Source organism: Vidua macroura, chromosome 9, assembly GCF_024509145.1.
Source record: "Vidua macroura isolate BioBank_ID:100142 chromosome 9, ASM2450914v1, whole genome shotgun sequence".
Classification (NCBI taxonomy): domain Eukaryota; kingdom Metazoa; phylum Chordata; class Aves; order Passeriformes; family Viduidae; genus Vidua; species Vidua macroura.
In genome coordinates this window covers 27,872,627-27,894,238 of record NC_071579.1, presented here as the reverse complement: position 1 = coordinate 27,894,238, position 21,612 = coordinate 27,872,627, and the positions used below count along the sequence as shown (strand labels likewise).

The 21,612-nt window shown below is 41.6% G+C and overlaps 1 protein-coding gene across 1 annotated transcript in view; it reads left to right on the top strand.

Moving 5' to 3' along the window:
• The window catches only part of GLIS1 (GLIS family zinc finger 1), a 180,600-nt gene that overhangs the window by 69,150 nt on the left and 89,838 nt on the right, over positions 1 to 21,612 (top strand). Inside the window, 2 exon segments of the mRNA XM_053985344.1 lie at positions 13,704 to 13,902; positions 19,734 to 20,835. Of these exon segments, the coding sequence (XP_053841319.1) occupies positions 13,704 to 13,902; positions 19,734 to 20,835 (1,301 nt within the window).

Here is a 21,612-nt window from a genome sequence, read left to right as displayed (position 1 = left end):
GATAATTATCAGTAAGGGAATATTGCATGAGTAAAGCTGATATGAGAGGATGTATTAGAAAAAGAAACACAGGGTAAGGGAAGCTGGATGGATCTGCTAATGGTGCAGGTAGATCAGAAAGGCCTTAGGAATAGTCTGCAGAAAGGCCTGGAAGTGGAGTGAGGGTCGTGAGTTCCAAGTCAGAGGTGGAGCCTATGTTATGAAGACCTCCTGGCAGGGGCTGTTCAAAGTAAGAGTGAAAGAAAGGCAAACTGAAGGTGCAGCTGGTGGGAGCTGCGTGTGACGATTTACCACACATTAAGCAATGCCAGAGACTGAATATTTTAAGTACTGGTAGGCAGACAGTTGTCAGTAGAAGCAGCATGATTGTTATGTTTGGATTTGTAATTGAGATTACAAACCAGATTGAGTGTGAAGGTGAAGAGGGTGAAGAGACACAGAGAAAGAACTAAGCTCTTTGAAATTAAGAGAGAAAAGAGCAGGATCCATCCTCTGGACAGTTCAGTGGAGTAACTTCTCCCTGTGACAGGGTTTGTCATGATTCCACTGCTTAGAGCAGAATAACCTGGTGTTGATGTGTGCAGCCAGCAGTTCAAGGAGCCTGCTGAGGCTGACACTCCTGGTCTGCACTTGCCTCAGACATGCCTTGGTGTGGTCTTGGGGGATTATTGCCTGTGTACTCATCAATGTAAGGAAGGATTTAAGGAGTTTAATTTGTTTCTGCATGTGCCTGATGCTGAGCCTGGGGTTTTTATTCTTTCAGTTATGCTCTGTAGCTTGGAATGCTTCTAGCAGAGCCAGGCACAGGCAATGCACAGGGATGAGAGCACTGGAATAGAAAAATAAACAGTGGAAACCCACAGCTGAACTACCAGATGCTGGGGTTTGTTGAGACTTTTTTATAAGAACACAAGGACTCTGACTGGGGTCATTATCCCCCCCACCCACTTGTCAGCATAAGTCCCTCTTTCCCTTTTTTTTTTTTTTTTTTTCTTTTTTTTATCTCCCCCCACCCCCCTCTTATCTCCACTTCTCCCTGTAACATGTTCCAGTCCAATTGTGACTGAAATAACTGATCAGCTGCTACTTCCCTGGAAGAGAGGGATGGGCCCAATGCCCATCCAGGCAGGGTTGTGCAGGCCACCATGGAGACATTGCTGTGGCACTAGGCTTGCCTTAGACTACAGAGAAGCAGATCACTACACAGTAGGATGTTTAGGCAGAACTTACTTCCCATCTTTACTGACAGCACTGAGGGGAAGTGTGAGAGGTTCCCTGTTGTAGGGGCAGACCATGGGCTGTGTGTGTGTGATCTCTCCCTGCCTCTTCTCAAGGTCCCTTTCCTATTTTCTGTCCTGCCAGTCATTAACTGCTGGTCCTCACTACCAGGCCTGAGCCCACCGTTGTCTCCTGCATTTGGAGAGGTTGGATGTGCTGTGTTTGGCCCGTGATGGAGACACCTTTAGCTACAGTTGTGCCAAGGCCTCTGCTGCTGTGCTGAGTGGCACTGCCTCACTATTCCTTGTGCTCTGCTGCCTGCATCTGTCAGTCTCTTAGGCTGTGAACTTTGAGGCAGGAGCCACATTTTTGGTCATTCCTGTGCAGAGTAAACTGCAATGTCATTATAATCCTTTGTGCTTTGACAATATTAATGAATAAATAACAGGATGCGGTGTAGAAAGTTCTCACTGAATGTACAAAGAATGGTCCCCTCTCTGGTGCCTTGGGGAAGGAAGACACAAGGTTCCCTCACACCTCTGCCATGACATGTCTCTGTACTTTGGACAAACACTACCTGTGCCTCAGAAGCAAAAGCTGGGCATAGGTCCTTCGATGTGACTGCACTTCAGTCAGGTGAGAGTAGAGAGGCCATGGATGATCCTGAGCAGACCACAGTAATTCCATGCTCTGGCCTCTGCTGGATGGATGTTCTGCAGCAGAGAGTGGAGAAATATCGATGGCTTTATAGGGAACACAATCCTGAAGCAGGTGCTACATGTGAATGTAGTGCGTAGCAGTCATCAAGGGTCTGAGTCCAGAAGGAAGGTCAAGAGAGATTCCCACCAAAGCCAGTAATTGTTTTCTTTTTTAGCTTGTTTATTTTCTATGCAGTTAGCAAAACGTGACTCTTCATTATGGGTGGTGTAACCAGTCATTAGCTGTATACACATGGCTGGGGTTCAGTTTCACAGAAACAGGATACTTTGCTTTTCCACACTGACTGAGAAGAGGGAAATGCACTGACGTACAGGGCATGTAGGCTTGAGCTTTGGGAAGCCACTCTTGCTTGCATGAGTCTGGTTTCTGCAGCACAAGAGCTGGTTCAGGAGAGTTTTGTGCTTTCTAAGCATCTCTCCTGTGAAAGTGCCTGTGGCTGACAGTGCAGTGCCTGACCTGGGCTGGCCTGTGAACCCCTCTGAGCGCAGTTGTGCCAGCCTAGCCCAGGCTGATACAGCCACTGGAGACAGGCTTGGATCCCCCCTGCAGCACCAGGACTTGGGAGCAAGTCCCACCAGCTTAGACATCCCTGTAGCATGCTGTGAGGAGCCCCATCTTGGCTGTTGCTCATGTCTTCTTTCCTTGCTTTGCTTACTGGAAAGCTACTGCTGATGATTTGCAGTGCAAATAGTGCATGAGACTTGCTTCCTTTGTATCACAAGGAGTGATTTTGGAGCTGTGTTCTTCTCATGTTTTTCCTCTTGCTGCCTTGCTGACAATGAGAAGGAAAAAATTCTTGGTTTTCTCTTTTTGGGAACTTCCAGAGGTTGCATTCCTCCCCCTTAATCTCAGCTAATTTCTTAGTCAGCGTGCTCAGGATCACATGGATTTCTGCCAGGTAAGTAGGGATTTTTGTGAGCTGTAGTCTGTTCAGTCAGCAATCATTTTAGCTGTAAAAGGCCACGGCTTAGCATGGGGCTCAGATGACACACACATTCAGCTTCCAGCTCCTTTATTTTTTAAATGGCTTTAGTTACTCCCTCTCTGCTTTTTCTGCCTTTTTTTTTTTTTTTTTTTTTTTTGCAACCTAGCCATAGGGTTTAGATCTAGTCTGTAAAACTAGTGCTAAACCAAACAAGGCAAACTTAAGAAAGGCTTCATTAAAATAACAGAAACCTCACACTCACTGAATCTATTGCTGGAGCTCTTTTTGCCTGTAAACAAAAAATTCAAATAGCTCTTTTCCCCCCCGCCCTCCAGTTTCATAAGTGGTTACTGAGCTTCTGCAGTTGCTACATTCCTTAAAAAGTTGTTATTTCTTTTTTGGTCACACACTAGGGGACTCCATTGTTTTCAGTGGTGCCTATTGAGTTAGGCCCATCGACAGCAGAACTCATTCTGGGTCATTAACTTTGGAGGCACAGTAGTATAATTTGGTGACTTTATTCTGTTTCTTAGCAGACACTTATATTAAAGTCACGCACACACAAAACCAGAATAACCATCCTTCTTCCTTCCTGAAAATACTGAGAGTCTTAAAGGACCTCTTAAAGATCTTCTAAAGGACCCGTTAAAAGACCATTAGAATTCGAAAAGTTGTGTTTAGGCACATATTAAGCAGAAGTAGCACAACAATGCTGCTGTCTTATGTTATTGATTCTAGTGCTGTGCTGTTCTAGTGTTGACAATTTAACAAGGTTCCTTGGAAAAACTGTGTTTAAGAGAAGATTCACGCAAACGATTCATGATCTGGAGAATATACTGTAGTGTGAGAAAATGAAGAAAGCAGACAGTTAATCAGTGGTGGTAGGAACCAAGGCTGAAGTTATCTACAGAGGGAGAGAGCACCAGGTAAGTCGTGCGTTTTCAGCTAGCACACAAAGTCATAATGTGAGTCTCAGTGTCTGAATTGAAGTCAAACAAGCTGAAGCTATTTAAAATTCATGCTGAGAGCCATGGAACAAACTGCTACTGAAGCAATTCTCCATCATTTAAAGATTCCACTATGAGATTTGATGTCTTGTTAAAAGATGCACTCAAACTGTGGTTAAACTAGATGGAGATATCCCAGAGGAAATACAATGCACCAGGCAGACTGGCATTCTTTCTGGGCTCAGCCTGTAAACTGTGTGGTCTGTGGAAGTTTCACTCTATTCCTGTGCTGTACTTGCTATTCACAAACGCAGTCACTTCACCCTCGAGGTCTGTTTCCCACTTAGAAATAGTTCTTATAAACTTATTTGGTCCTGACATTTAGGGAACCTTAACACACCTTTTGGCCACACTTTGTGTGCTGTGAACATTTTCATCTCCATAGCTCTTAATTGGCCTTTTTTCCCAGAAGAATGCTCATGATCAAGGTTAGCAGTGTGCTAAGGTGATGGTAAAGAGGAAAGGAAAGGAATTGACTGTTTGCCCAGACTTGTAACAAGCTGAACTTCCTTTGTGACCCTCAAATCTACTCCAAGTAGAAGTTTGTTCTGTCCATGGCTCTCCTCTCACTTTGGTTAGTCAACAATATTTACTGAGTTCCTGGCTGCACTCCTTGTATCTCTAATTGAGCACTGTTATTAAAATGCAGATGTCAGAATTCTGTGTGCATCTTTGGATACGCAGTTCTGGAAGACTTCCTAACTCTGATCTTGCTTTTACTAGTTTTGTAGTGCTGTTCATTTCACTGCCTGTGGCAGAGACTCCTGACTGACAACCAGACAGGAACAGAACTGGGCTCAGAGACAATATGATTAATGAATTACTCTCAGTTCCATGGGATGGGTTGGATCAGCATGCTAGAATGACTTCATGTCTTTCATGTGTTCTTGATGGCAGGGATGGTCAGCAGAAAAAGTGCTGTACATCTGAAGAGTCAGCCCTTATTAGAGTTCTGAGACTTCTCTAACACCAGAGTCTGGACATTGCGCAAATATGTGTATGTTCCTGAGAGTTTTTGTTTAGTGTTTTATGCTGCTAAGTTGTGTTTTGGTATGAGGGGACCTTGGTGGAGGCAGCCTTTGCCTCTGCATATGTGCACTTGCTGAGTTCCATTCTGGGCTTTTGAGGCATTTTTCAGAGGACAGTTTGATGCACCAGTAAAAACCAACAGCAAAACTGGATCATGCCAAAGGTTCATTAATCTCATTATTCTCTGTCTTACCCAAGAAAAAAGATAAATTAATCCAAATAAGATTTAACTGCTGGATCTGTCTCCCATTGTGCTGCTGGCTCTCAGGGAAAGAAGTCTCTATCTGCTACCAGCTGCAAAGAACAGGATCTGATAGTGAAAAGTGTGGAGAAACAAGGTATATAAAGTACAGAAAAAGGACTGCTGGAGACAGTTTAGAAGAGAGAGAGAGGAAAGAAATCAGAGCTCTGGAAAACGTGATTTATGAGAAAAAAACTTGAATAATGAGAGCTGTGTAACACTGGCGAGAGAAGACTGAGTGGAGACAGCCTGCAAAAACATAAAAGGTTGCTATGGAGGGCAAGAGAACAGACTCCTCTCCGTGTCCAGTTTGGACAGGACAATATGTAACAGAATAAGTTGTGCTAAGGGGCTTTTAAGTTCTACATAAAGAAAAGAATTCCTAAGTCAAGTGAAATGACTGAATAGTTTGCTGGAAATGCTGGGGAATTGCTGGAGCCGGTGAAGTAGATGGGTCAAACACCCTCTTAAGTTTGTGAGGCTGGATTATGCTGTAGGGACGCAGGACAGAGTAAATCATGTTCTGAAGACTCTTTCAGCCCTGTTTTTCATGATTGCATAATGTGTTTGTCAGGGCAAAGGGTTTCTCATGGCTACAGTGATCCTTCTGTATCTATTTCTTCAGTGGCATATCCAGCTTCATGTAATCCCTGTGATACCTTGTTCACAGGGCTTGTGTGGAAAGTGCAGACCCAGTTTATGGAAGGCAACATTGCTAAATAAAAACAGAGAGTGCTTCACATACCTCCTAATCCATAGCAACTGCCCACTGTCATCACCGGAAGATTCACAGAGGCCTTCTAGCAGGAGCTAAACTTCTTGTTGTTTACTCAGTGTTCATGTAAGACAGCACCCTTCAATGAGAATATTTTCCCTTTTTATAGCCTTCTGTGTACTCTTTAATTTTTCTTCATCCTCATATCTCTGCTTTTCTTCTTCTCTGTGCCTTCACCTCTTCACAGCAGCTTCCACAATAGCCTTGTTCTTACCCTGTTCCACAGCCTGCTAAAAAACCCCACAGCAGAGCAGGTGCTGGTGGAGGTGCCTTGCTTAACCCCAGAATCTGACATTTGGAAGAGATGGATGCAATCAGGATGTTCAGTCCTCCCAGCTGTTGTCTGAAGCTGCCCCATTTTGGACAGACACCTGAACTAGTTACATTTAAGTCACAGAGTAGAGGGCTTTTTTCTGTGTTACATGGCATATAGATATTTATTGCACCAAGAACTCATATGTTTGACGCTGTCCTTCAGCAGACTGTGCTTACTGGTGGTACATTAAGTTGTGTGTTTAACAGGCACTGCATATGTCTGCAGCCCTAAAACTGCAGTCAGAGGAGAGTCTGCAAGAGGCCCATTCATTGGCACAGAGTGCAGAAGGGTAAATTCAATTTGAGTAGAATTAGTCCCAAGCATAGTTCTGGTAAAATAGAAAACGACATTGCAAATCACTTGATGTTAAATATATTTCAAATCAAGCAATGAAATATTGCCAAAATCCTGGCAGAAAGAAATGTCAAACAATGAAAACAGCAAATGAAAAGTAGCAGGGGTAGGCTGTTGCTCTTTTCAGCATATGTTGTGGAAACTGTTTGTTTGTCTTGAATTTTCTTTCTGGCAGTGTTAATTCTAAAGCTGCAAAGAGGCCATTACTGTATTAGGTATCAAGTGTTAAATGATCAAGGAGATGGTGTAGGTGGAATGTTTGCCTCTTTATGTGTAAAGAGTTTTCATTGTAAAAAGTTATTCTATGTAAGAGTACAAAGATGGGGATGTGGGTTCCTTGTTAAGTGTGAGAGGTCTGCAGTGAGTCTGGGTGGAGGTTGTATGTGTGAGGATATTTCCTTTTTGCTAAGAGCATGGAGGAGCCAATGCAAGTGTTACAGAAGAATGTGTAATCTTCAGCAACCAAATGCATTTTGGCTGTAGCTTTTCATCTCTGATACCTAAAGGACCAGAAAACAATGTGTGGAAGCTCTTGTAACAAGTGAGCTTGAAGCAAAGGTAGCAGTGGAAAGGAGAGACCCTTGACATGCCTCACAGGAAAGGAGCCTAATTCACACTTCTTGTAGGACCAGCAAATGGGAGACAATCCATAGCTGGCAGTGATGTGCAGGTTTACTAACTCCCCTCCATTGAATTCCCTGGAGTGCATGTTGGAGCATTCCTATCACATGGCAACATGGCAAGTTCTTTGTAGACTCCAGAGCATTTTGATTCCTGTTATGACTGATTTTCTGTCTCTTTTGCCTGTGAGTAGACTAGTATCCAAATGTATGTATCAGAATTACATCCACAAGACTGAATGCACATCCACATCCTACCAGACCTTTTCCTCCACCCAGCTTGCATTGAAAAGAACAAAATGTTTTCTAGTTACCAGTTTCCTCCATTTATCAAAGTTTATTTTTCTGTGTAACCCCAGGTGATCTACAATGATTCTATCTTTGTGGCTCTTACTGACTTAGTGACACTTCAGGCTCCTAAAAATTTGAGCCCAACATCTTGATGGAAATATTTTTATTGTGTTGGTTTTTTTCCTTTCTAATGTATTTAGTGTACTGCTGAGCCAGGCAGACATGAAGTTCCTTCTTGGAATATGTTTATATAAGACATATGCAAGGTGCCATATGGCAAAACCCCAGCTTTCATTCCCTGCACATCCTTGTGTTTCAAATGTTTGGGAGAGCCTATACTCCTGTGGAGTCTTTACATGGTCTGCTGGCTAGAACTTCCATGGAAAAGAGAGACTAAATGGGCTAAGTAAAATATAGGGGAGTGGAGATCTGGGAGTTTAAAAGTTCAGGGCTTAGTAAGTAAATGGGAAAGCAATAACCCACATGCAGTTATAGTAGGTATGCTCTGGCTTTTAGGGAATTAAATGACTTAGAGGACAGAAGAAAAGGAATATATTTTCTCATTCTGTGTATGTATGGAAAGATCCTGATTCCCAATGGAATCACATAATCAATTATGAAAGCATCTTTACAAGGGGAACAACTCAAGTACCTCATCTCAAAATGTGTGAACTTCTGTCTTGAAAGAGTCACTGGATTTCTTTCAGCCTACAGGCTCTGTCTCATGACAGAGTGCAGTGAAAACCCCGGTGTGTCCTTTTAGAGCAGCAAAAAAGACAAACCAAGGGGGCCAAGGGTAGGTGAGAGTGTACATAACCCTAAACAGTGTATAGTTGTCTTAAAGCTCACACCAAAAGCACAGTGGCATTTATTTGGGGGGTGTTGATATCCTACCTATCAGAAATACTGAGAATTAAACCTATTCCAAACTTGGTCTTCTTAAAAAAAAAAAAGAAAGAAAAAGTAACACATCAAATTTCATTACATTGAGCTTATATTCTCCAAGTGCCCATTAGGAGGGTTTGGGGATTTCCTTTTAATTAAAATAATGTTTGTTGAGCTTAATTTTTTCCTAAAACATTTATTTTTTAATGTCTTTTCCCCCCTTACTAAAATCCAAGTAGTGAGGAAAGATAACTGACCACAAAAAAGGCCAGATGTGCTGAGAACAATATTTTTCAAATTGCCTGGCAACAGGAAAAGGGTGATTCCAAGCCGAAGAGACTCTGTAACAATGAATGCAATGACAAGACCTGTGTTTCATCCAGTTATGAAAGGTTTTGTCCAGATTGTTACAAAAGGGGCCAATGGTCATGTTCAGTCTGCTTTTACCTCTGGGTGTATAATTTAAAGGTCTGCGATCCAAATAGAAGCCAAGAATGTTGAATTTCAAACCTGCTTGTAGGGAAAGACTCCTTTTGATAGTAGACAGTGTATTTCTCTATTTTTCTGAGAATCTATTCACTGTTGGCTAAAACAGTTCTATCCTTACACATCTAGAGTCTAACTCAGAACATCAGCTGAGGCTGTGAGGTCACTGGAACTAAAGCTCATGGCGTGTGTTTCTTGAATCTTGGCTGTATTTGCTAAGTTCAAAAAGTGTTGTGCAGGTCTCAGATGGAAATCTAAACTTTGTAACATTGCAGCTGGTTTAGCAATGAAAGATGTAGTAGATTATTATGTGTTCTTTGCTGCCTTTAAAATATGGCAGCCAAATCTATCCACACGCTTGAAAGTGAAAAGGTTACAGATCCATAAACTACTGAACTGTTTTCAAATTGTGTTAAGCTGGACTGATATAAAATTAACCATGTTGCTTTATTCAGTAGTGCTGACCGTACACATTCACTCTCCTAAAATACTGTGTGTAGTCTGCAAAAATAAATTCCCCAGAACAGAAATATAATGCAATCCAAATAACTAGTTTTAAAAATAAATTGAACATGAAATAACAAATATGGATGTAGCCAGCACTTAGGGTCCAGAATTTACTAGAAAGACACACATGGCTTGTATTTATCTTCCATGAGTTTTCAAGATTGATACTCAACAAATTATTTCTCTATCTGGGTTGTTTTAGTTTGCAAGGATTTTCTTAGCCCTTCTGTCTTCACTCATACATCAATGTGAAAGTAAAGAAATAAGTATTTCTGTTGTAGGATTTTATTGCATAGTTCATAAAAACTTGGAGGAAAGAGACCCTTCTTTTTTATTCTAATCTTATTCAGTGCTATTGGTTTTAATCCTAATCTTTTATAGATTGTTGTCATCTGTATCTCTTTGGAAATAGGCAAAGGATCTGCCACCCCTCTTTTGAAACACCAGTGTAGGACAATTTTGGTCTTCACTTGACTCTCACTGTATTAGTATGGTCTGCTCAGTGATAAAGAATGTTTTGGCTCTCACTGTGTTTTTTATTAAGGTAGTGTATAAGCAGTATAAATAAATGAAGCCATGTCTCTATCAGCTGTATGAAACAGACCTTAAAATGTGAACAGGTTATAACTGATAGAGAGATTTAGGGTGAACCTGGGGTGTGGTGTGAGCTGCTTTGTTCCTCTTTGACATAGGAACTCTTGAATGCAGCAGTGAAAATTTAGTGCTGCTACTGTTAACCATTTCAGTCCTCAGGGAATGGCAAGCAGCAACAAAAGAGACTCACAGTGCAGAACTTTCCTCTGTGAAGGAGTGAAAAGCCCAAATGTCTAGGGGTTTGTTGTGTATGAGATGGTGCAAATGACTGTGAAGAAACTGGCCAAGAAAAAATTCTGAGCATTCCTTCTTTTTGGATCTGGAAGTCCTTGTTTAGAATCTCTTGTTCTAAGATCTAACTGCAAATACCAGTGTTACACTTGGGTAAAGTCTGCTAAGGCTCTAATGGTGTCTGTGGCTAATCACTCCAGCTACTTCTAAAATATTTTTCCTTCTCTTAAGTTGAATCTATAATAGAAAAATTTAGACCCAAACTCATATATCCCTGCTAATAGTGGGTCACTGAAACAGAGGAGAGGCCATGTTTTTTCCACAAGGCATAGAAAATCTGTCACCATAGTCACACAGTTGGGCCTGCCTTGTAAGGGGTGTAAGAACAACTCTAGTATCTATTTCCCATCATTTGCTTTCTTTTCCTTTGCTACTTTTCTGCCCCTGAGGCTTGGGGTCACAGGATTAAGACAATTCCTCCCATTCACCATAGAGAATGGCATGACAGGCATAAAAAACTTCGGCAAAGTGTTGATTTTGTTGTTATTGTAAAAATGTAAAAAATGGCCTATTTCATGAATCACTTTGAAGATTTTGTGTTTTGAAGCACTCAGTTTGTTCATTAGAGCTTTCAGTCAGCAGTGCTGTGCATCTCTCTGCATAAGCTTAAATTACTGACTGTGTTGGAGGTGTGGCAATCACCCCAAACATTCAGGGCTGTGGATTTATTCAGGACTCGTTATATGGAATGAGATGCTGAATGTGGGTACGGCACCTTCTCTCCCATGGCTTTGCTATGCTGGCAGCTTCTGAGTTAATAATGTCCTCTCATTGGAGGGATGTAAGGGATGTGGCCTCTTCCATCGTGGATAATTTTCACTTGTTTGAGAAAAACTGGTACTGTTTGGTCTTTCACTCGTCTCACGTGACTCATCCAGCTGCCGGTAACGGCGTTCCGTTTCTCAGTGTTGTCCTGGTAAATTTTGGACATCACATCCAAACAAAACCAAGAATGGCAATTTTTTTTTTTTTTTTTTCTTTTTAACAAGGGGTAATTAAAGAGAATGAACAGTAAGGAAAAAAAAGGCAAATGACCTAGTTTGGTCTTTGCCACAAAACCCACAACTCTCTGGGGATATCTAGTATGTTAGGCAAATATTTCAAATCTGTCTCTATTTCGAATGTGAGTCATTTCAATTAGACATCTTTCAGTTATTTGTTCATTGGTCTTAATTAGGTAAACTCCAAAGCACTGCAACATGCGTTTATTGTTGAATAATTACCCTTTTGGTAAGTTTCCTTGCTCTTATCTTCTTAGCCTTCATAGCTAATTTTGTCAGTAAGGGTGAAGCCTTCCTGAATGGTAAACAAGGTGTTCCCTAGGGAAGAAAGAGAGCTATTGCCCTTTAGTGGGTGTTTTAAGTGTTGATCTCATTGTTGGGCAGACAGGTATAGTTTTTTGTAAGGAAATGTTCTGTTTTCTTCTAGGAGAATTTACCCCTAACAAGAAACGTAGGGCTGACCCTACAGGTCCTGACCAGTGTGAGCTGTCCTTCCCAAGGTGTGTAGCCTCATCACAGTCCATGGGACCAATTGTCACATGACTTAATCTGGCATAAATCAAGGAAAAAACCCCCAAAGTCAGTTACCCCAAAGTGAAAGAAGCAAGATACCCAAAATTGAACTAACTTGATTACTCATATGGAAGGAATTGCCTGATTGCAGCCTTTGCACACTACTGTATCAGTTCCTTCCATTCCCTTGTGAACACTTAAATATGAAGATATAAATCAAAACTGCAGGACACAAAAAGACAAAAGTTACCTTGATGGATTCCACTTCCATGAGATCCTTCTGGAAACCATTCTGCTTTTATTAGATTTACTCTCTGTAAATTAGGATTAGTTTTTATATGGATTTATGGAATAGCTATGGTATAGTGCAAGCAGGGCGAGCCCTCTGGTCGAAGGCATGGGAGTGTGTGCTCTTTTCATCTGTTACTGGTAAGTTACAGAATGTAGGTTAAAGGCCCCTCGATACCAGTGAAAGAAGAGATCTGGTTCCAGACATGGAAAGTGCTTAAATCTTATGTGTGCCAGCCAGTGATATTAATATTATTATTATTAATATAGAACAGCCAGTTGTCAAAAGGCCAGATTCTGTTCTCAGTTAAAGTGGTGTAAAGTGGATTTTTTCCCTTTTTTTCAGAGGTAATGAATTCGCTTTCACATGTGCTTGGACACTTGAATACTTGGGTTGTCTGTGTTTGGAGATAATCTCACTGTTCTTTTTTTAGTTGCTTTGGGGGAAAAAACCCATGAGCTGCTGGTTGTTCCTTGTCCATCGTTGTTCCAGCTCACATGTGGCGAGCACATTTCAGAGGCTTTGATGCAAGTGCAGTTGCACTCAGGGCACTGTTGTGCAAGAAATTTTTAGCTCTTACTAATTAATCTGTAAGGTACTTTGTGAAGGCAAATGGATTGGCTGAAACACAGAATTTCATGGATTTAGCATAAGTGTTCTGTTCCTTTGCAGGGAGTGAATGTGTTCTCTGATTTGACAGCTACAAGAGAAGATAATTATTTTTGACAGCACAGGGATAGTGTTCATGTTATTCTAGGAAATCTCTGTCTTCACACAAACAGGTATCAGTGTGTGCTACAGTTGGTATTGCTGAGCTTTAGTGGAAGCTTCAAGTTTCTATGTTTTGATAATATTATAAAATCGGTAAAGTACATATTTAGAAAACCCTAATGAATTTCAGACTTGTGTCATTTGGGGAATGAAAGAAAGTGTTTTATTACAAGTCCAGTATAAATCTTAAACACTTAAAAAGGATCTACAGTATTTTGGAGGGAAGATACATCTTGACTGTATTCCAGGTAATTCTGCTGTTGGAAAGAGAGGAACTGTGAATTGGGTATTGTAGTATGATTGATTTACCATCTTTTCTTAGTGGTGTGGCCCTTAAAAACATATTCACAGTGTTCAACAGTGTATTTAGATACCCTTCAAATGTGATTCATCTGCCCCAGTTAACAGTCAGAAGTCCTGCTAAAGTAGGTATTGACCCTGAACTGAGTTAAATTATGATGTGATAAAGCCAGAAAAGGAATGGAATAAAGCCTGATGGAGCTGTAGACTCCAGAGGATATAATGATAATTTATGTCATGGTTACAAGCAGGGCAGAGCTGATAGTCAGAAAGACCTACTATAAGTTGAAAGGCATCCAAAGTGATCTTAAACACCTCAGTCCAAACCCACCGAATACAACTGACTGTGCAGGCCAGATGATACTTCATTTCTGTACAATGACAAATAAACAACCACAGATCCAAATTCCTTGGCAATTAATTTTTGCTTCCTTGTGAAACCTTTCATTTCTACTGCTTTGTTGTAAATAAGAGAATTTTGCAAGCAAATCCAAAATGAGTTTGCAAAGTTGTCTGTGGAGAGAATTCTTAGACAAAGCCTTATCTTTTTTTTACTTATTTTTTTGACAGTGAACGGTGGCTACAGTCACTGCAGTTTGATCTCTGAGAAGAAGAACATGATGGACATGGAGATGACGAGTAGCTCGGTGCCTGTGTGCAGGCAGGGTCTGTTCCTGCACACGGGGAACTCCCTGGTGCGAGACCACGCTCTGTCCCGGGAGAGGCTGCTGCACATGGGCCAGCTCAACTTGGCACACTCGGATCTCAGGTACAGCTCCAGGTGTTCCCAGCTCCTTCCCTCGGCTCCGCCCCAGTGCCGTGGTGTCACCAAATTACTGCTTGGGAGGCAGGGATGATACTTACACCCAGCCCAGTGTCCCCCACACGGTGATTTGGCATGCCCCCATCAAACCTACAGGAAACCAGTGCCACTTCTATTTCTACAGCATTTCCCTTAATGAAGTATTTGCAGAGTTCCCATACAGCCACATCCTTGGTTTTTGCTTTTAAGGCCATAATGTGAAAATTTGGTCTCTGGTTTTGATATATACACTGTAGTTGGATATGCTATGAACAGAATCTCTATTTAAACATTTGCTATAAATTAATTATATGAAAACACAGAACTTTTTTATTTTTGTTGTTGTTACAAATTTAACATTACCAGGTTTTAAACAAGTACCCTAAACAGACATCCATTGTGAATAGAAACCTGCTACAAATTAAAATCTATCCATCTATTTTAATTATGCTGCTCTTTAGTAGTGGATGTAATAGGAATAATCTTGACCTTTTTGAAGAGCTGTAGAAAAGAAAAACCTTAATAAAGTTGCAGCCTTTATCTTAGGTACTTGGAATATTTGGCACTCTGTGAATGGACCTATCAGGCTGAAGTTTCCGTAGTCACACCAAGGGGAAATATGGCCTACAGCTTGGTCTTGAAAATCCAACTGTTCCTGATTTTATTATATGTATTCATGCCTTGTTTCCCCTTTTCAGTTCACTGGTGGGTTAAGAACATCTGTGTTTTCAGGAGGAGGAGGCATGGTCATGTGGCAAGCAAGTGGAAAGACTTTTTTGCATGTTTGTTTACTTGTTTGTTTGAAAAGGATAAATAATATCCATGCCACAACAAAATAATCCACTATTGCCACAAGGATTAGTAGATGCCTTTGCAGCTGGATGTAAATCTGCTTGCTCCTGGTTTCTTTATGCCTCTGTGTGAGACTGGCAGTTATCAACCTTTTATTTTTTTTCATTCTGTCAGTGAGGACAATTATGAAACAAAGATAATTAGGGCAGGAGCAAACAAAAGGAGGAAGAGAATACTCTGCTTAGATCTTTTTGAACCTTTTTGTAAATTTTATAATGAGGAAATGACAGATACCTTCATACCTGGCCTCACAGTACCCATCCTCAGAAATATGAACTCCTTCCAGCCCCCATTTGGAAGAGGATTCCCAGAACAACATAAAGGATTGTTGACTGCATAACATGAGAAAGTAGCAGGTGATAGGCCTGATTCCCTCCCTCTGCTTTGTGGCATGGTCTAAAGCCTTGAGACTCTGCTGTCTCTCAGTTTGGAAATGTTTGGAGAATATCCTGAAGGACATTACAGATTGTTTTGTATCCCATTGGTCATGCTCTGCTTCTGTGTCCACCTGGCTAATAGTGCATTTGTGTGCATGGATTTGCAAGATGAAGCCAATGCCCAGCTCTGCTCTGTGATCCTCACAGACACAGCGTCTCCTTCTATCACAGTGCTTTTCATGAGACACATGGCACAGGGCCAAAACCTTGGCATTTGAGAGAAGGTGGACAGCATTTCAGACCATTTCTTTTCATGTTGTTTGTGATGCTGAAGATTCTTGACAAGCAAGCAACAGAAGACGTGGTCTTTCCCTGAAGAACTGAAAACAGGACAACAAGTGACTCAGAAGTGACTGAGCTGGGAGTGATGCCCAGGAGAGGAGTGAAGTCAGTGGGAGCCAAGGGTGCTCTACGGCCCCCCAGATCTCAGCCTTCATCACAAAATGGATGAGAGAAGTAGGGCTGGAATTGTCAGATACTGGAGCACATGGACACAGGGCAAACTCTCTTTGCTTGTTCTTCCCAGCTCTAATGACCAGCAGAGAAATAAAGGGAGGCATAAATTCAAATATCTCTGGGTAGAACTTTGAACCACTTTGCATTTCTAGGTTTTTGAACATCCAAGGAAAAGCCAAACAAATCAGGGAGCATCTCCCCTAGCAATCAAAAATCTTATTTTAGAGTTTGGGGTTTTCATTGTCTTTGTCCTTTTTTTGCTTCAATGCACTGAAACTTGTTATCCCCTTCAGCTTCTCCTTGAAATTGTTTTCCCTTGGAAACTGTATTCTAGGGATGACTGCCTTAGTCCAAGAACCATGATCCCTCTTCTTCCTGGCCCCTTTTTCCCACTCAGTTAATAACTTTTAAGCTGTGCAGCATAATTGCTGCTACATTCTATCTGTGAATGCAATGTGTGTGGGACTGGAAAAGTCCCAATACCTTCCTCACCACAACTGGAGGCAGCGCACAGCTAATGTTGGCCTTTTGTCAAACAATCCATTATCAGCTACGGCAAACCCGCCCACACTGCGCTCCGTGCTCGGCGTGTAAAACCCAGGGAAGACATCAGAGCGCTCGGATAGTGTTGCACGGGGTCCCTGGATGTGCAGCAGAACAACCCCCTCCAGCTTCTTAAAACTGTCAGTTATCACCGGGTGCTCATTTCCAGTGGCAGTTGAAGGCTTGTATGTTTTGTAAATAATCCGGAGATTTCAGATACAGTCATCTTTTCCTCTGAGGGCAGTTGGGAACTGCAGTGCTTCTGGCATGGTGCTACTGGCCTCGTGCTCTGGCTCCAATTACCACGTAAGGGAGTCTCTTAGGAAACACTGCCTCAGTATCCTCTGAGAGGCTGCTGTTACTCTTCAAAGGCCTTACACTCAGCTTTCATGAGCTTAAGAGGCAGTTCTGTTCCCTTAGACTGTCCATCCCTGGTGCATGGATGCTCCCTTTGAAGGGAGGCTTGTGGGGTATATTCTTCTGCTGACACCACTGTCTTTCCAGGGTTGTTTATCTGGAAGCCCCTCTGGAGCTGCTGCTCATGCTGATCTGTGTGTCTACGGTGGTCTCATCTTACCTGTTTGTTTCATATGCATTTATATTTATATTTGTCTACTGTCCAGAGATTGTGAAATCCTTACAGCCAGCACAGCCTGTGGGTACCAGGCCTGGAGTCTGCTCCATGGCTGTAAGAGCAAGATGCCAGGGGCAAAGAGTCAATGGGTATAAGGGGAGCCACCCTGCAAGCTGGCTGATAGACACCTTATGTTACTCCTGCATTGGTTTTGCTTCTGTGCCCCTTCTCCCTTCAACACCCCCAGGACAGGGAGGAATGAGTAGGGCTTCCCCTAGAATAGTGATGGCAGAGTTCTGCCAGGAATACAGGAATTTTGTATTAATGCACCATGACATCAGGTACCCCAACATTCAAACATCAGGAAATTTAAAAAATGTCATATTTCTCCCAGTAGAGTTAACTAACACAGGAAGACTGCAGATCCTGGAGAGGACTTGGTTCTGACCTGCACAAGCAGCCTGTGCTTGTCATTTTGTAGGCAGAGAATGGATGAGACACATCTGTGGCAATGGGAAGCATTACTTTAGTGCCCTCATCTCATTTGCTTTTGAAGTAAGGCATTCCAGCTTGCTTTGTGGTTCAAAACTCTCTTTGTGTGTCACAGAATCTGCACTGCAACATCATATCAATCCAGTCTTGACTCTGAGTAAGATCTTGTGCTGGAAAGGTCACATTTCCTGAGGATTTTAGAAACCTAGTGTTTCTCAGGACAGGAATGTTTGTGTCCATCCTGCAGGTACTCTGCACTGACTCCAACTTAATCAAACAACAAACTTCTCTCATGGATTTCTGGCTAGATGGGAGCTTTACATAAAGCTTAATAATGCAACACCAATTATCACAGGCTGAAATGTAAGGCTTGGGTTAGCTTTATATGATGTAGGAAATGAGTTGAATTTACTTTAGCCTGAGGCTTTGGGACTACTAAACTGTGATACAAACTGAATTATTTAGAAGAGTTTTTGTACAGCAGAAACCAATGCTGTGCCTGGCATGGCATGCTGTAAAGCCTTTCTCAGAATGAGTTTAAAACACCACTCTTTCACTGAGCAAACAGAGCAGGGTTTCCCAAACATGTGCAATAAAAGTATACTTATGCCACATATTTTACAGACATATGGTTCTGTAAATGTTAAAAAATAATGTATGAGTGCTGTTTGGTTTGGTTTTTTAAAATATAAATTTGCCATCTGCAGAAGCAGGTGCTTTATGTTTATCCGAAGACCAACTGTGCAAACCTAAAGGGAAAAATTATAAACAATGGTTTATGGAAAAACCTCTAAAATTTTTAAATGTACTGTTTTAAACTTTCTGGTGGAAAACGAATTATCTGATTGTTCTGTATCAGTGAATGGTGGGGAATTTAACATCTCTCATTATCTTAAAGGGTTTTTTTACATTAAGCCCTACTGGAACTTAGAAACCTGTCAGTAGTGAATGCAGTGTTCCCAGCTGTGTGCCTCAAGCAGGTGCCAATTTTTGACAACCTTAATTTCATGGGAAGGAAGTATTTTTGAAGCTTTTGATTGTTGTTATTTTTTCCCATCCCTTTTTATTCTTTTGAGAGCTATTACCAAGGAAGTTTTAGAAGTTATCCCAGCTTCCCATCTTAATATTAGTGATGGATTAATGGAAATAACAGTGATAAAATAATCTAAAGTGTAAAATAAATGCAGTTTTTTTCAGCAGGTTCATAGTTTAGTGTATAAATGTCCGAATTACTTTCATGTACATGTGTTTCATGCTTTAAAATGTGTCAGACCTGCCTTAGCTGTGGTGTCACACACAAGCTGCCAAATGGCTGGGTTTTCTTCAGCTTTTGTGATGCTAGACATAAAATTCATTTAAGTGGAACATGTCAGCTTAAGAGCCTCGGGGCACTTCTCTGGAGGGTTTATTAGCTCAGGTACAGCTTTCCTGCACACAGATGTACTGTTCCCTCTCCTTGGTCTGGCACAATGAAGCCATAGGTTAAACCCTCCCATGCTTTAGGGATATGTAAGGAACACCCTCTGCTACTAAGAAAAAGCACACAGTTGGATCATCCACAGTAAATGTTTATAGCTGAGATAAAATGTTTTATTTTAAGCCATAAACCAGTTGCTAACTGCTTGGAAGAAAATGTTAGGAGGAAATGTTTCTTAATGCAGTGCTTTTCTGAAAAGTCTTTTGTGGAGTTCCTCAAGGTTCTGCTTCCTCAATGAATGGATTCAACACACATGAAAAATGATAAAAAATCACTTCTGCAAAACAGAACTGTGATTTACAGTCCCATGCACTCTTTATTATGAAAAACGGAGATGGGAGTACATAGGCTGCCATTTTAAATTTACTGGCTGTGAACTTTTTATTTTGTGGAAGTAAATACTCAGCTGATCTCTCATTGATTCTGGAGTGCTGGTTGAAAGCAAGCAGTTCTTTTGCTGTATTCCTTTTTTCTTTAGTGATCTGGCTTCTTTTTTTAATTTAGTGAAGGAAAGCATGTCTCTGACATGTAAGCAAAGCTCAGCTAGCCTTTTTTGTGTCAACAAGAATGCCAAGGCATTTGCCCAGTGTGCTCTGAGGAAAATGACAATATTTGAATAATTCAAAAATGCCCAAAGTTCTCAAACTTCATTCTCAGCTATTGTTTTGCCCAATCTATTATGCATTGAAAGCCTTGATCGTGATTGATGAGCTGCCTGTAGCAGTGAAGATTCTCTGTTCCGTGTGTTACCCAGTGTGTCAAATTAATCCTGTGTAAAACGATGCTGTCTTTACACAGGTTGGAGAGGAAGCACTGCAGATTTTTTTGGTGTAATTGCTGCATTAGACAGGCAACATCCAGCAGAGAGCAAGTGTTTCCATTCTGCAGGGCTTAACAAGTGCTGTGTCTTGTGCAAAATCATAAACCCTGTGGTGGTTAGTGATGCTTAATGAAAACTGTATTGCAGGTCACCCAGGTTTCAAGACTCAGTAGATTCTGCTGCTCCATGCCTGAATGGAAGTCACCCGGCTCAGCACATTAAACAAGAATGCCCCAGTGATTATAAGGTTCTGTCTGAGGCTTCCACACATAGGAGGATTACAGAGGGGATGGAGCTGAGAGCCTCCAGTAGTCTGCATCCTGAACTAGACGTAATGAATAATAGCTTTACAAATTCACTTTCATCCTACTTGTTTAATAATGAACACAGCTCCTCCCTGGGTCCTTTGTCACTTGGCACCCCTCAGCACTCGGCCAGGCTACAAACAAGCAACCTGAAGAAGAGATGCATCTCTGTTGTGCCGTCTTCAGCCGAAGGAATCGATATTACAGCGATCATCCGCACGTCACAGACGTCACTGGTCACCTGTGTGAATGGACTGCGAGCTAACTCAGCTGGCATTTCCTCTCATCCTGTGGAGATCAGTCATCACAGTGCTCAAAAATCCTCTCAGCCCCAATCTTGCTCTCAGCCTGCAAACCCTTGCAGTATTCCCTCCCCTCCAGCATGTCTTGTACCTCTTTCCACTGAATGTGACAGAGGTGAGTGTGAGCAGATACAAATGCAGCAAGTTGAGGAGAATGGCAGCCTCAGCCTTATGATGAATGGTACGAGCCTTCCTCACCAGAACTCCTCGCACGGCACCCAGAAGGTGAGTTTCTTAAAACAAGAGCCAGCTGACGATTATTCCTCCACTGCTGATCTTTTTCGCCATCACCAGGGGCTGCCTCCCCCTTACCACCTCCACCAGCAGCTCAGCCAGACCCCAGGGACGTTGCCTCACCTCAACAGCTCCATGTCTCCCAAGTCCCTGCAGCCCAGCGACGGCGATGAGCAGGACCTCAGCAGTGGCAAGCAGGTCTGTCAGTGGATTGACTGCAGTGCCACGTACGACCAACAAGACGAACTGGTCAGACACATAGAAAAGACTCACATTGACCAGAGGAAAGGAGAGGACTTCACTTGCTTCTGGGCAGGCTGTGTCCGCCGCTATAAACCCTTCAATGCTCGTTACAAACTGCTGATTCATATGAGGGTTCACTCTGGAGAAAAACCAAACAAGTGCATGGTAAGTCTGGATTATATTTGTTTGAATAGAAACATAACTGCTCTTCTCTCTTTCTTGCTCTCTCTTCGATCGTATTCCAGTATAATTGTTGTGCTTTCCTGTAACTTAGTCTGTAGCAGGCTAAAGGGGAATTGGAGAAAACCTTAATCTAGAAGGAAATGATTGAGTAAGAAATACTGTAGTTCTTGGAAAAGAGATTTGGTTTCCTTATATGAGAGCTTAACTTTTAATACAGTGCTTTGTTTTTTTAATATTCATTAAACCACTAATAAAGTGATGATCAAAGCACGCAGCCGTCATTTAACGTAAAACAAAGTCACTGAGCCTCGGGTGACATTTTTAATCAAGAAATATAAAACACATCTAATGAAATTCTTTTCATTCCTTCAGCTGAACAATAACCCATTGCAAAAGCTTCAAATGTAGCTTAGACAAAAGAAAGAAACTTGTTAAAGGATTTTAAACAGTTAAAAGACTAAAAAGAATATATTTAATTACATTTTCAAAGGTTGTTAGGGGCTTTTTTAATTTGCGAAACAGAGCTTTAAAAATAAGTAAAAACCATTGTTCTCTTCTGATCAAGAAGATGTAAACAAGAACAGTGTTCCAAAAAGAGGATCTTGGGAATAACACCATCTCTGCATCTGCCCACCATGATGACAATATGGCCAAACTAAAATAAAAGTTAATGACTTCCATTAAGCTTTCCACATGTTTGAAACAACAATGATATAAGACCCTAACTGAAACAGATGAAGCAAAACAAGTTTGACATAA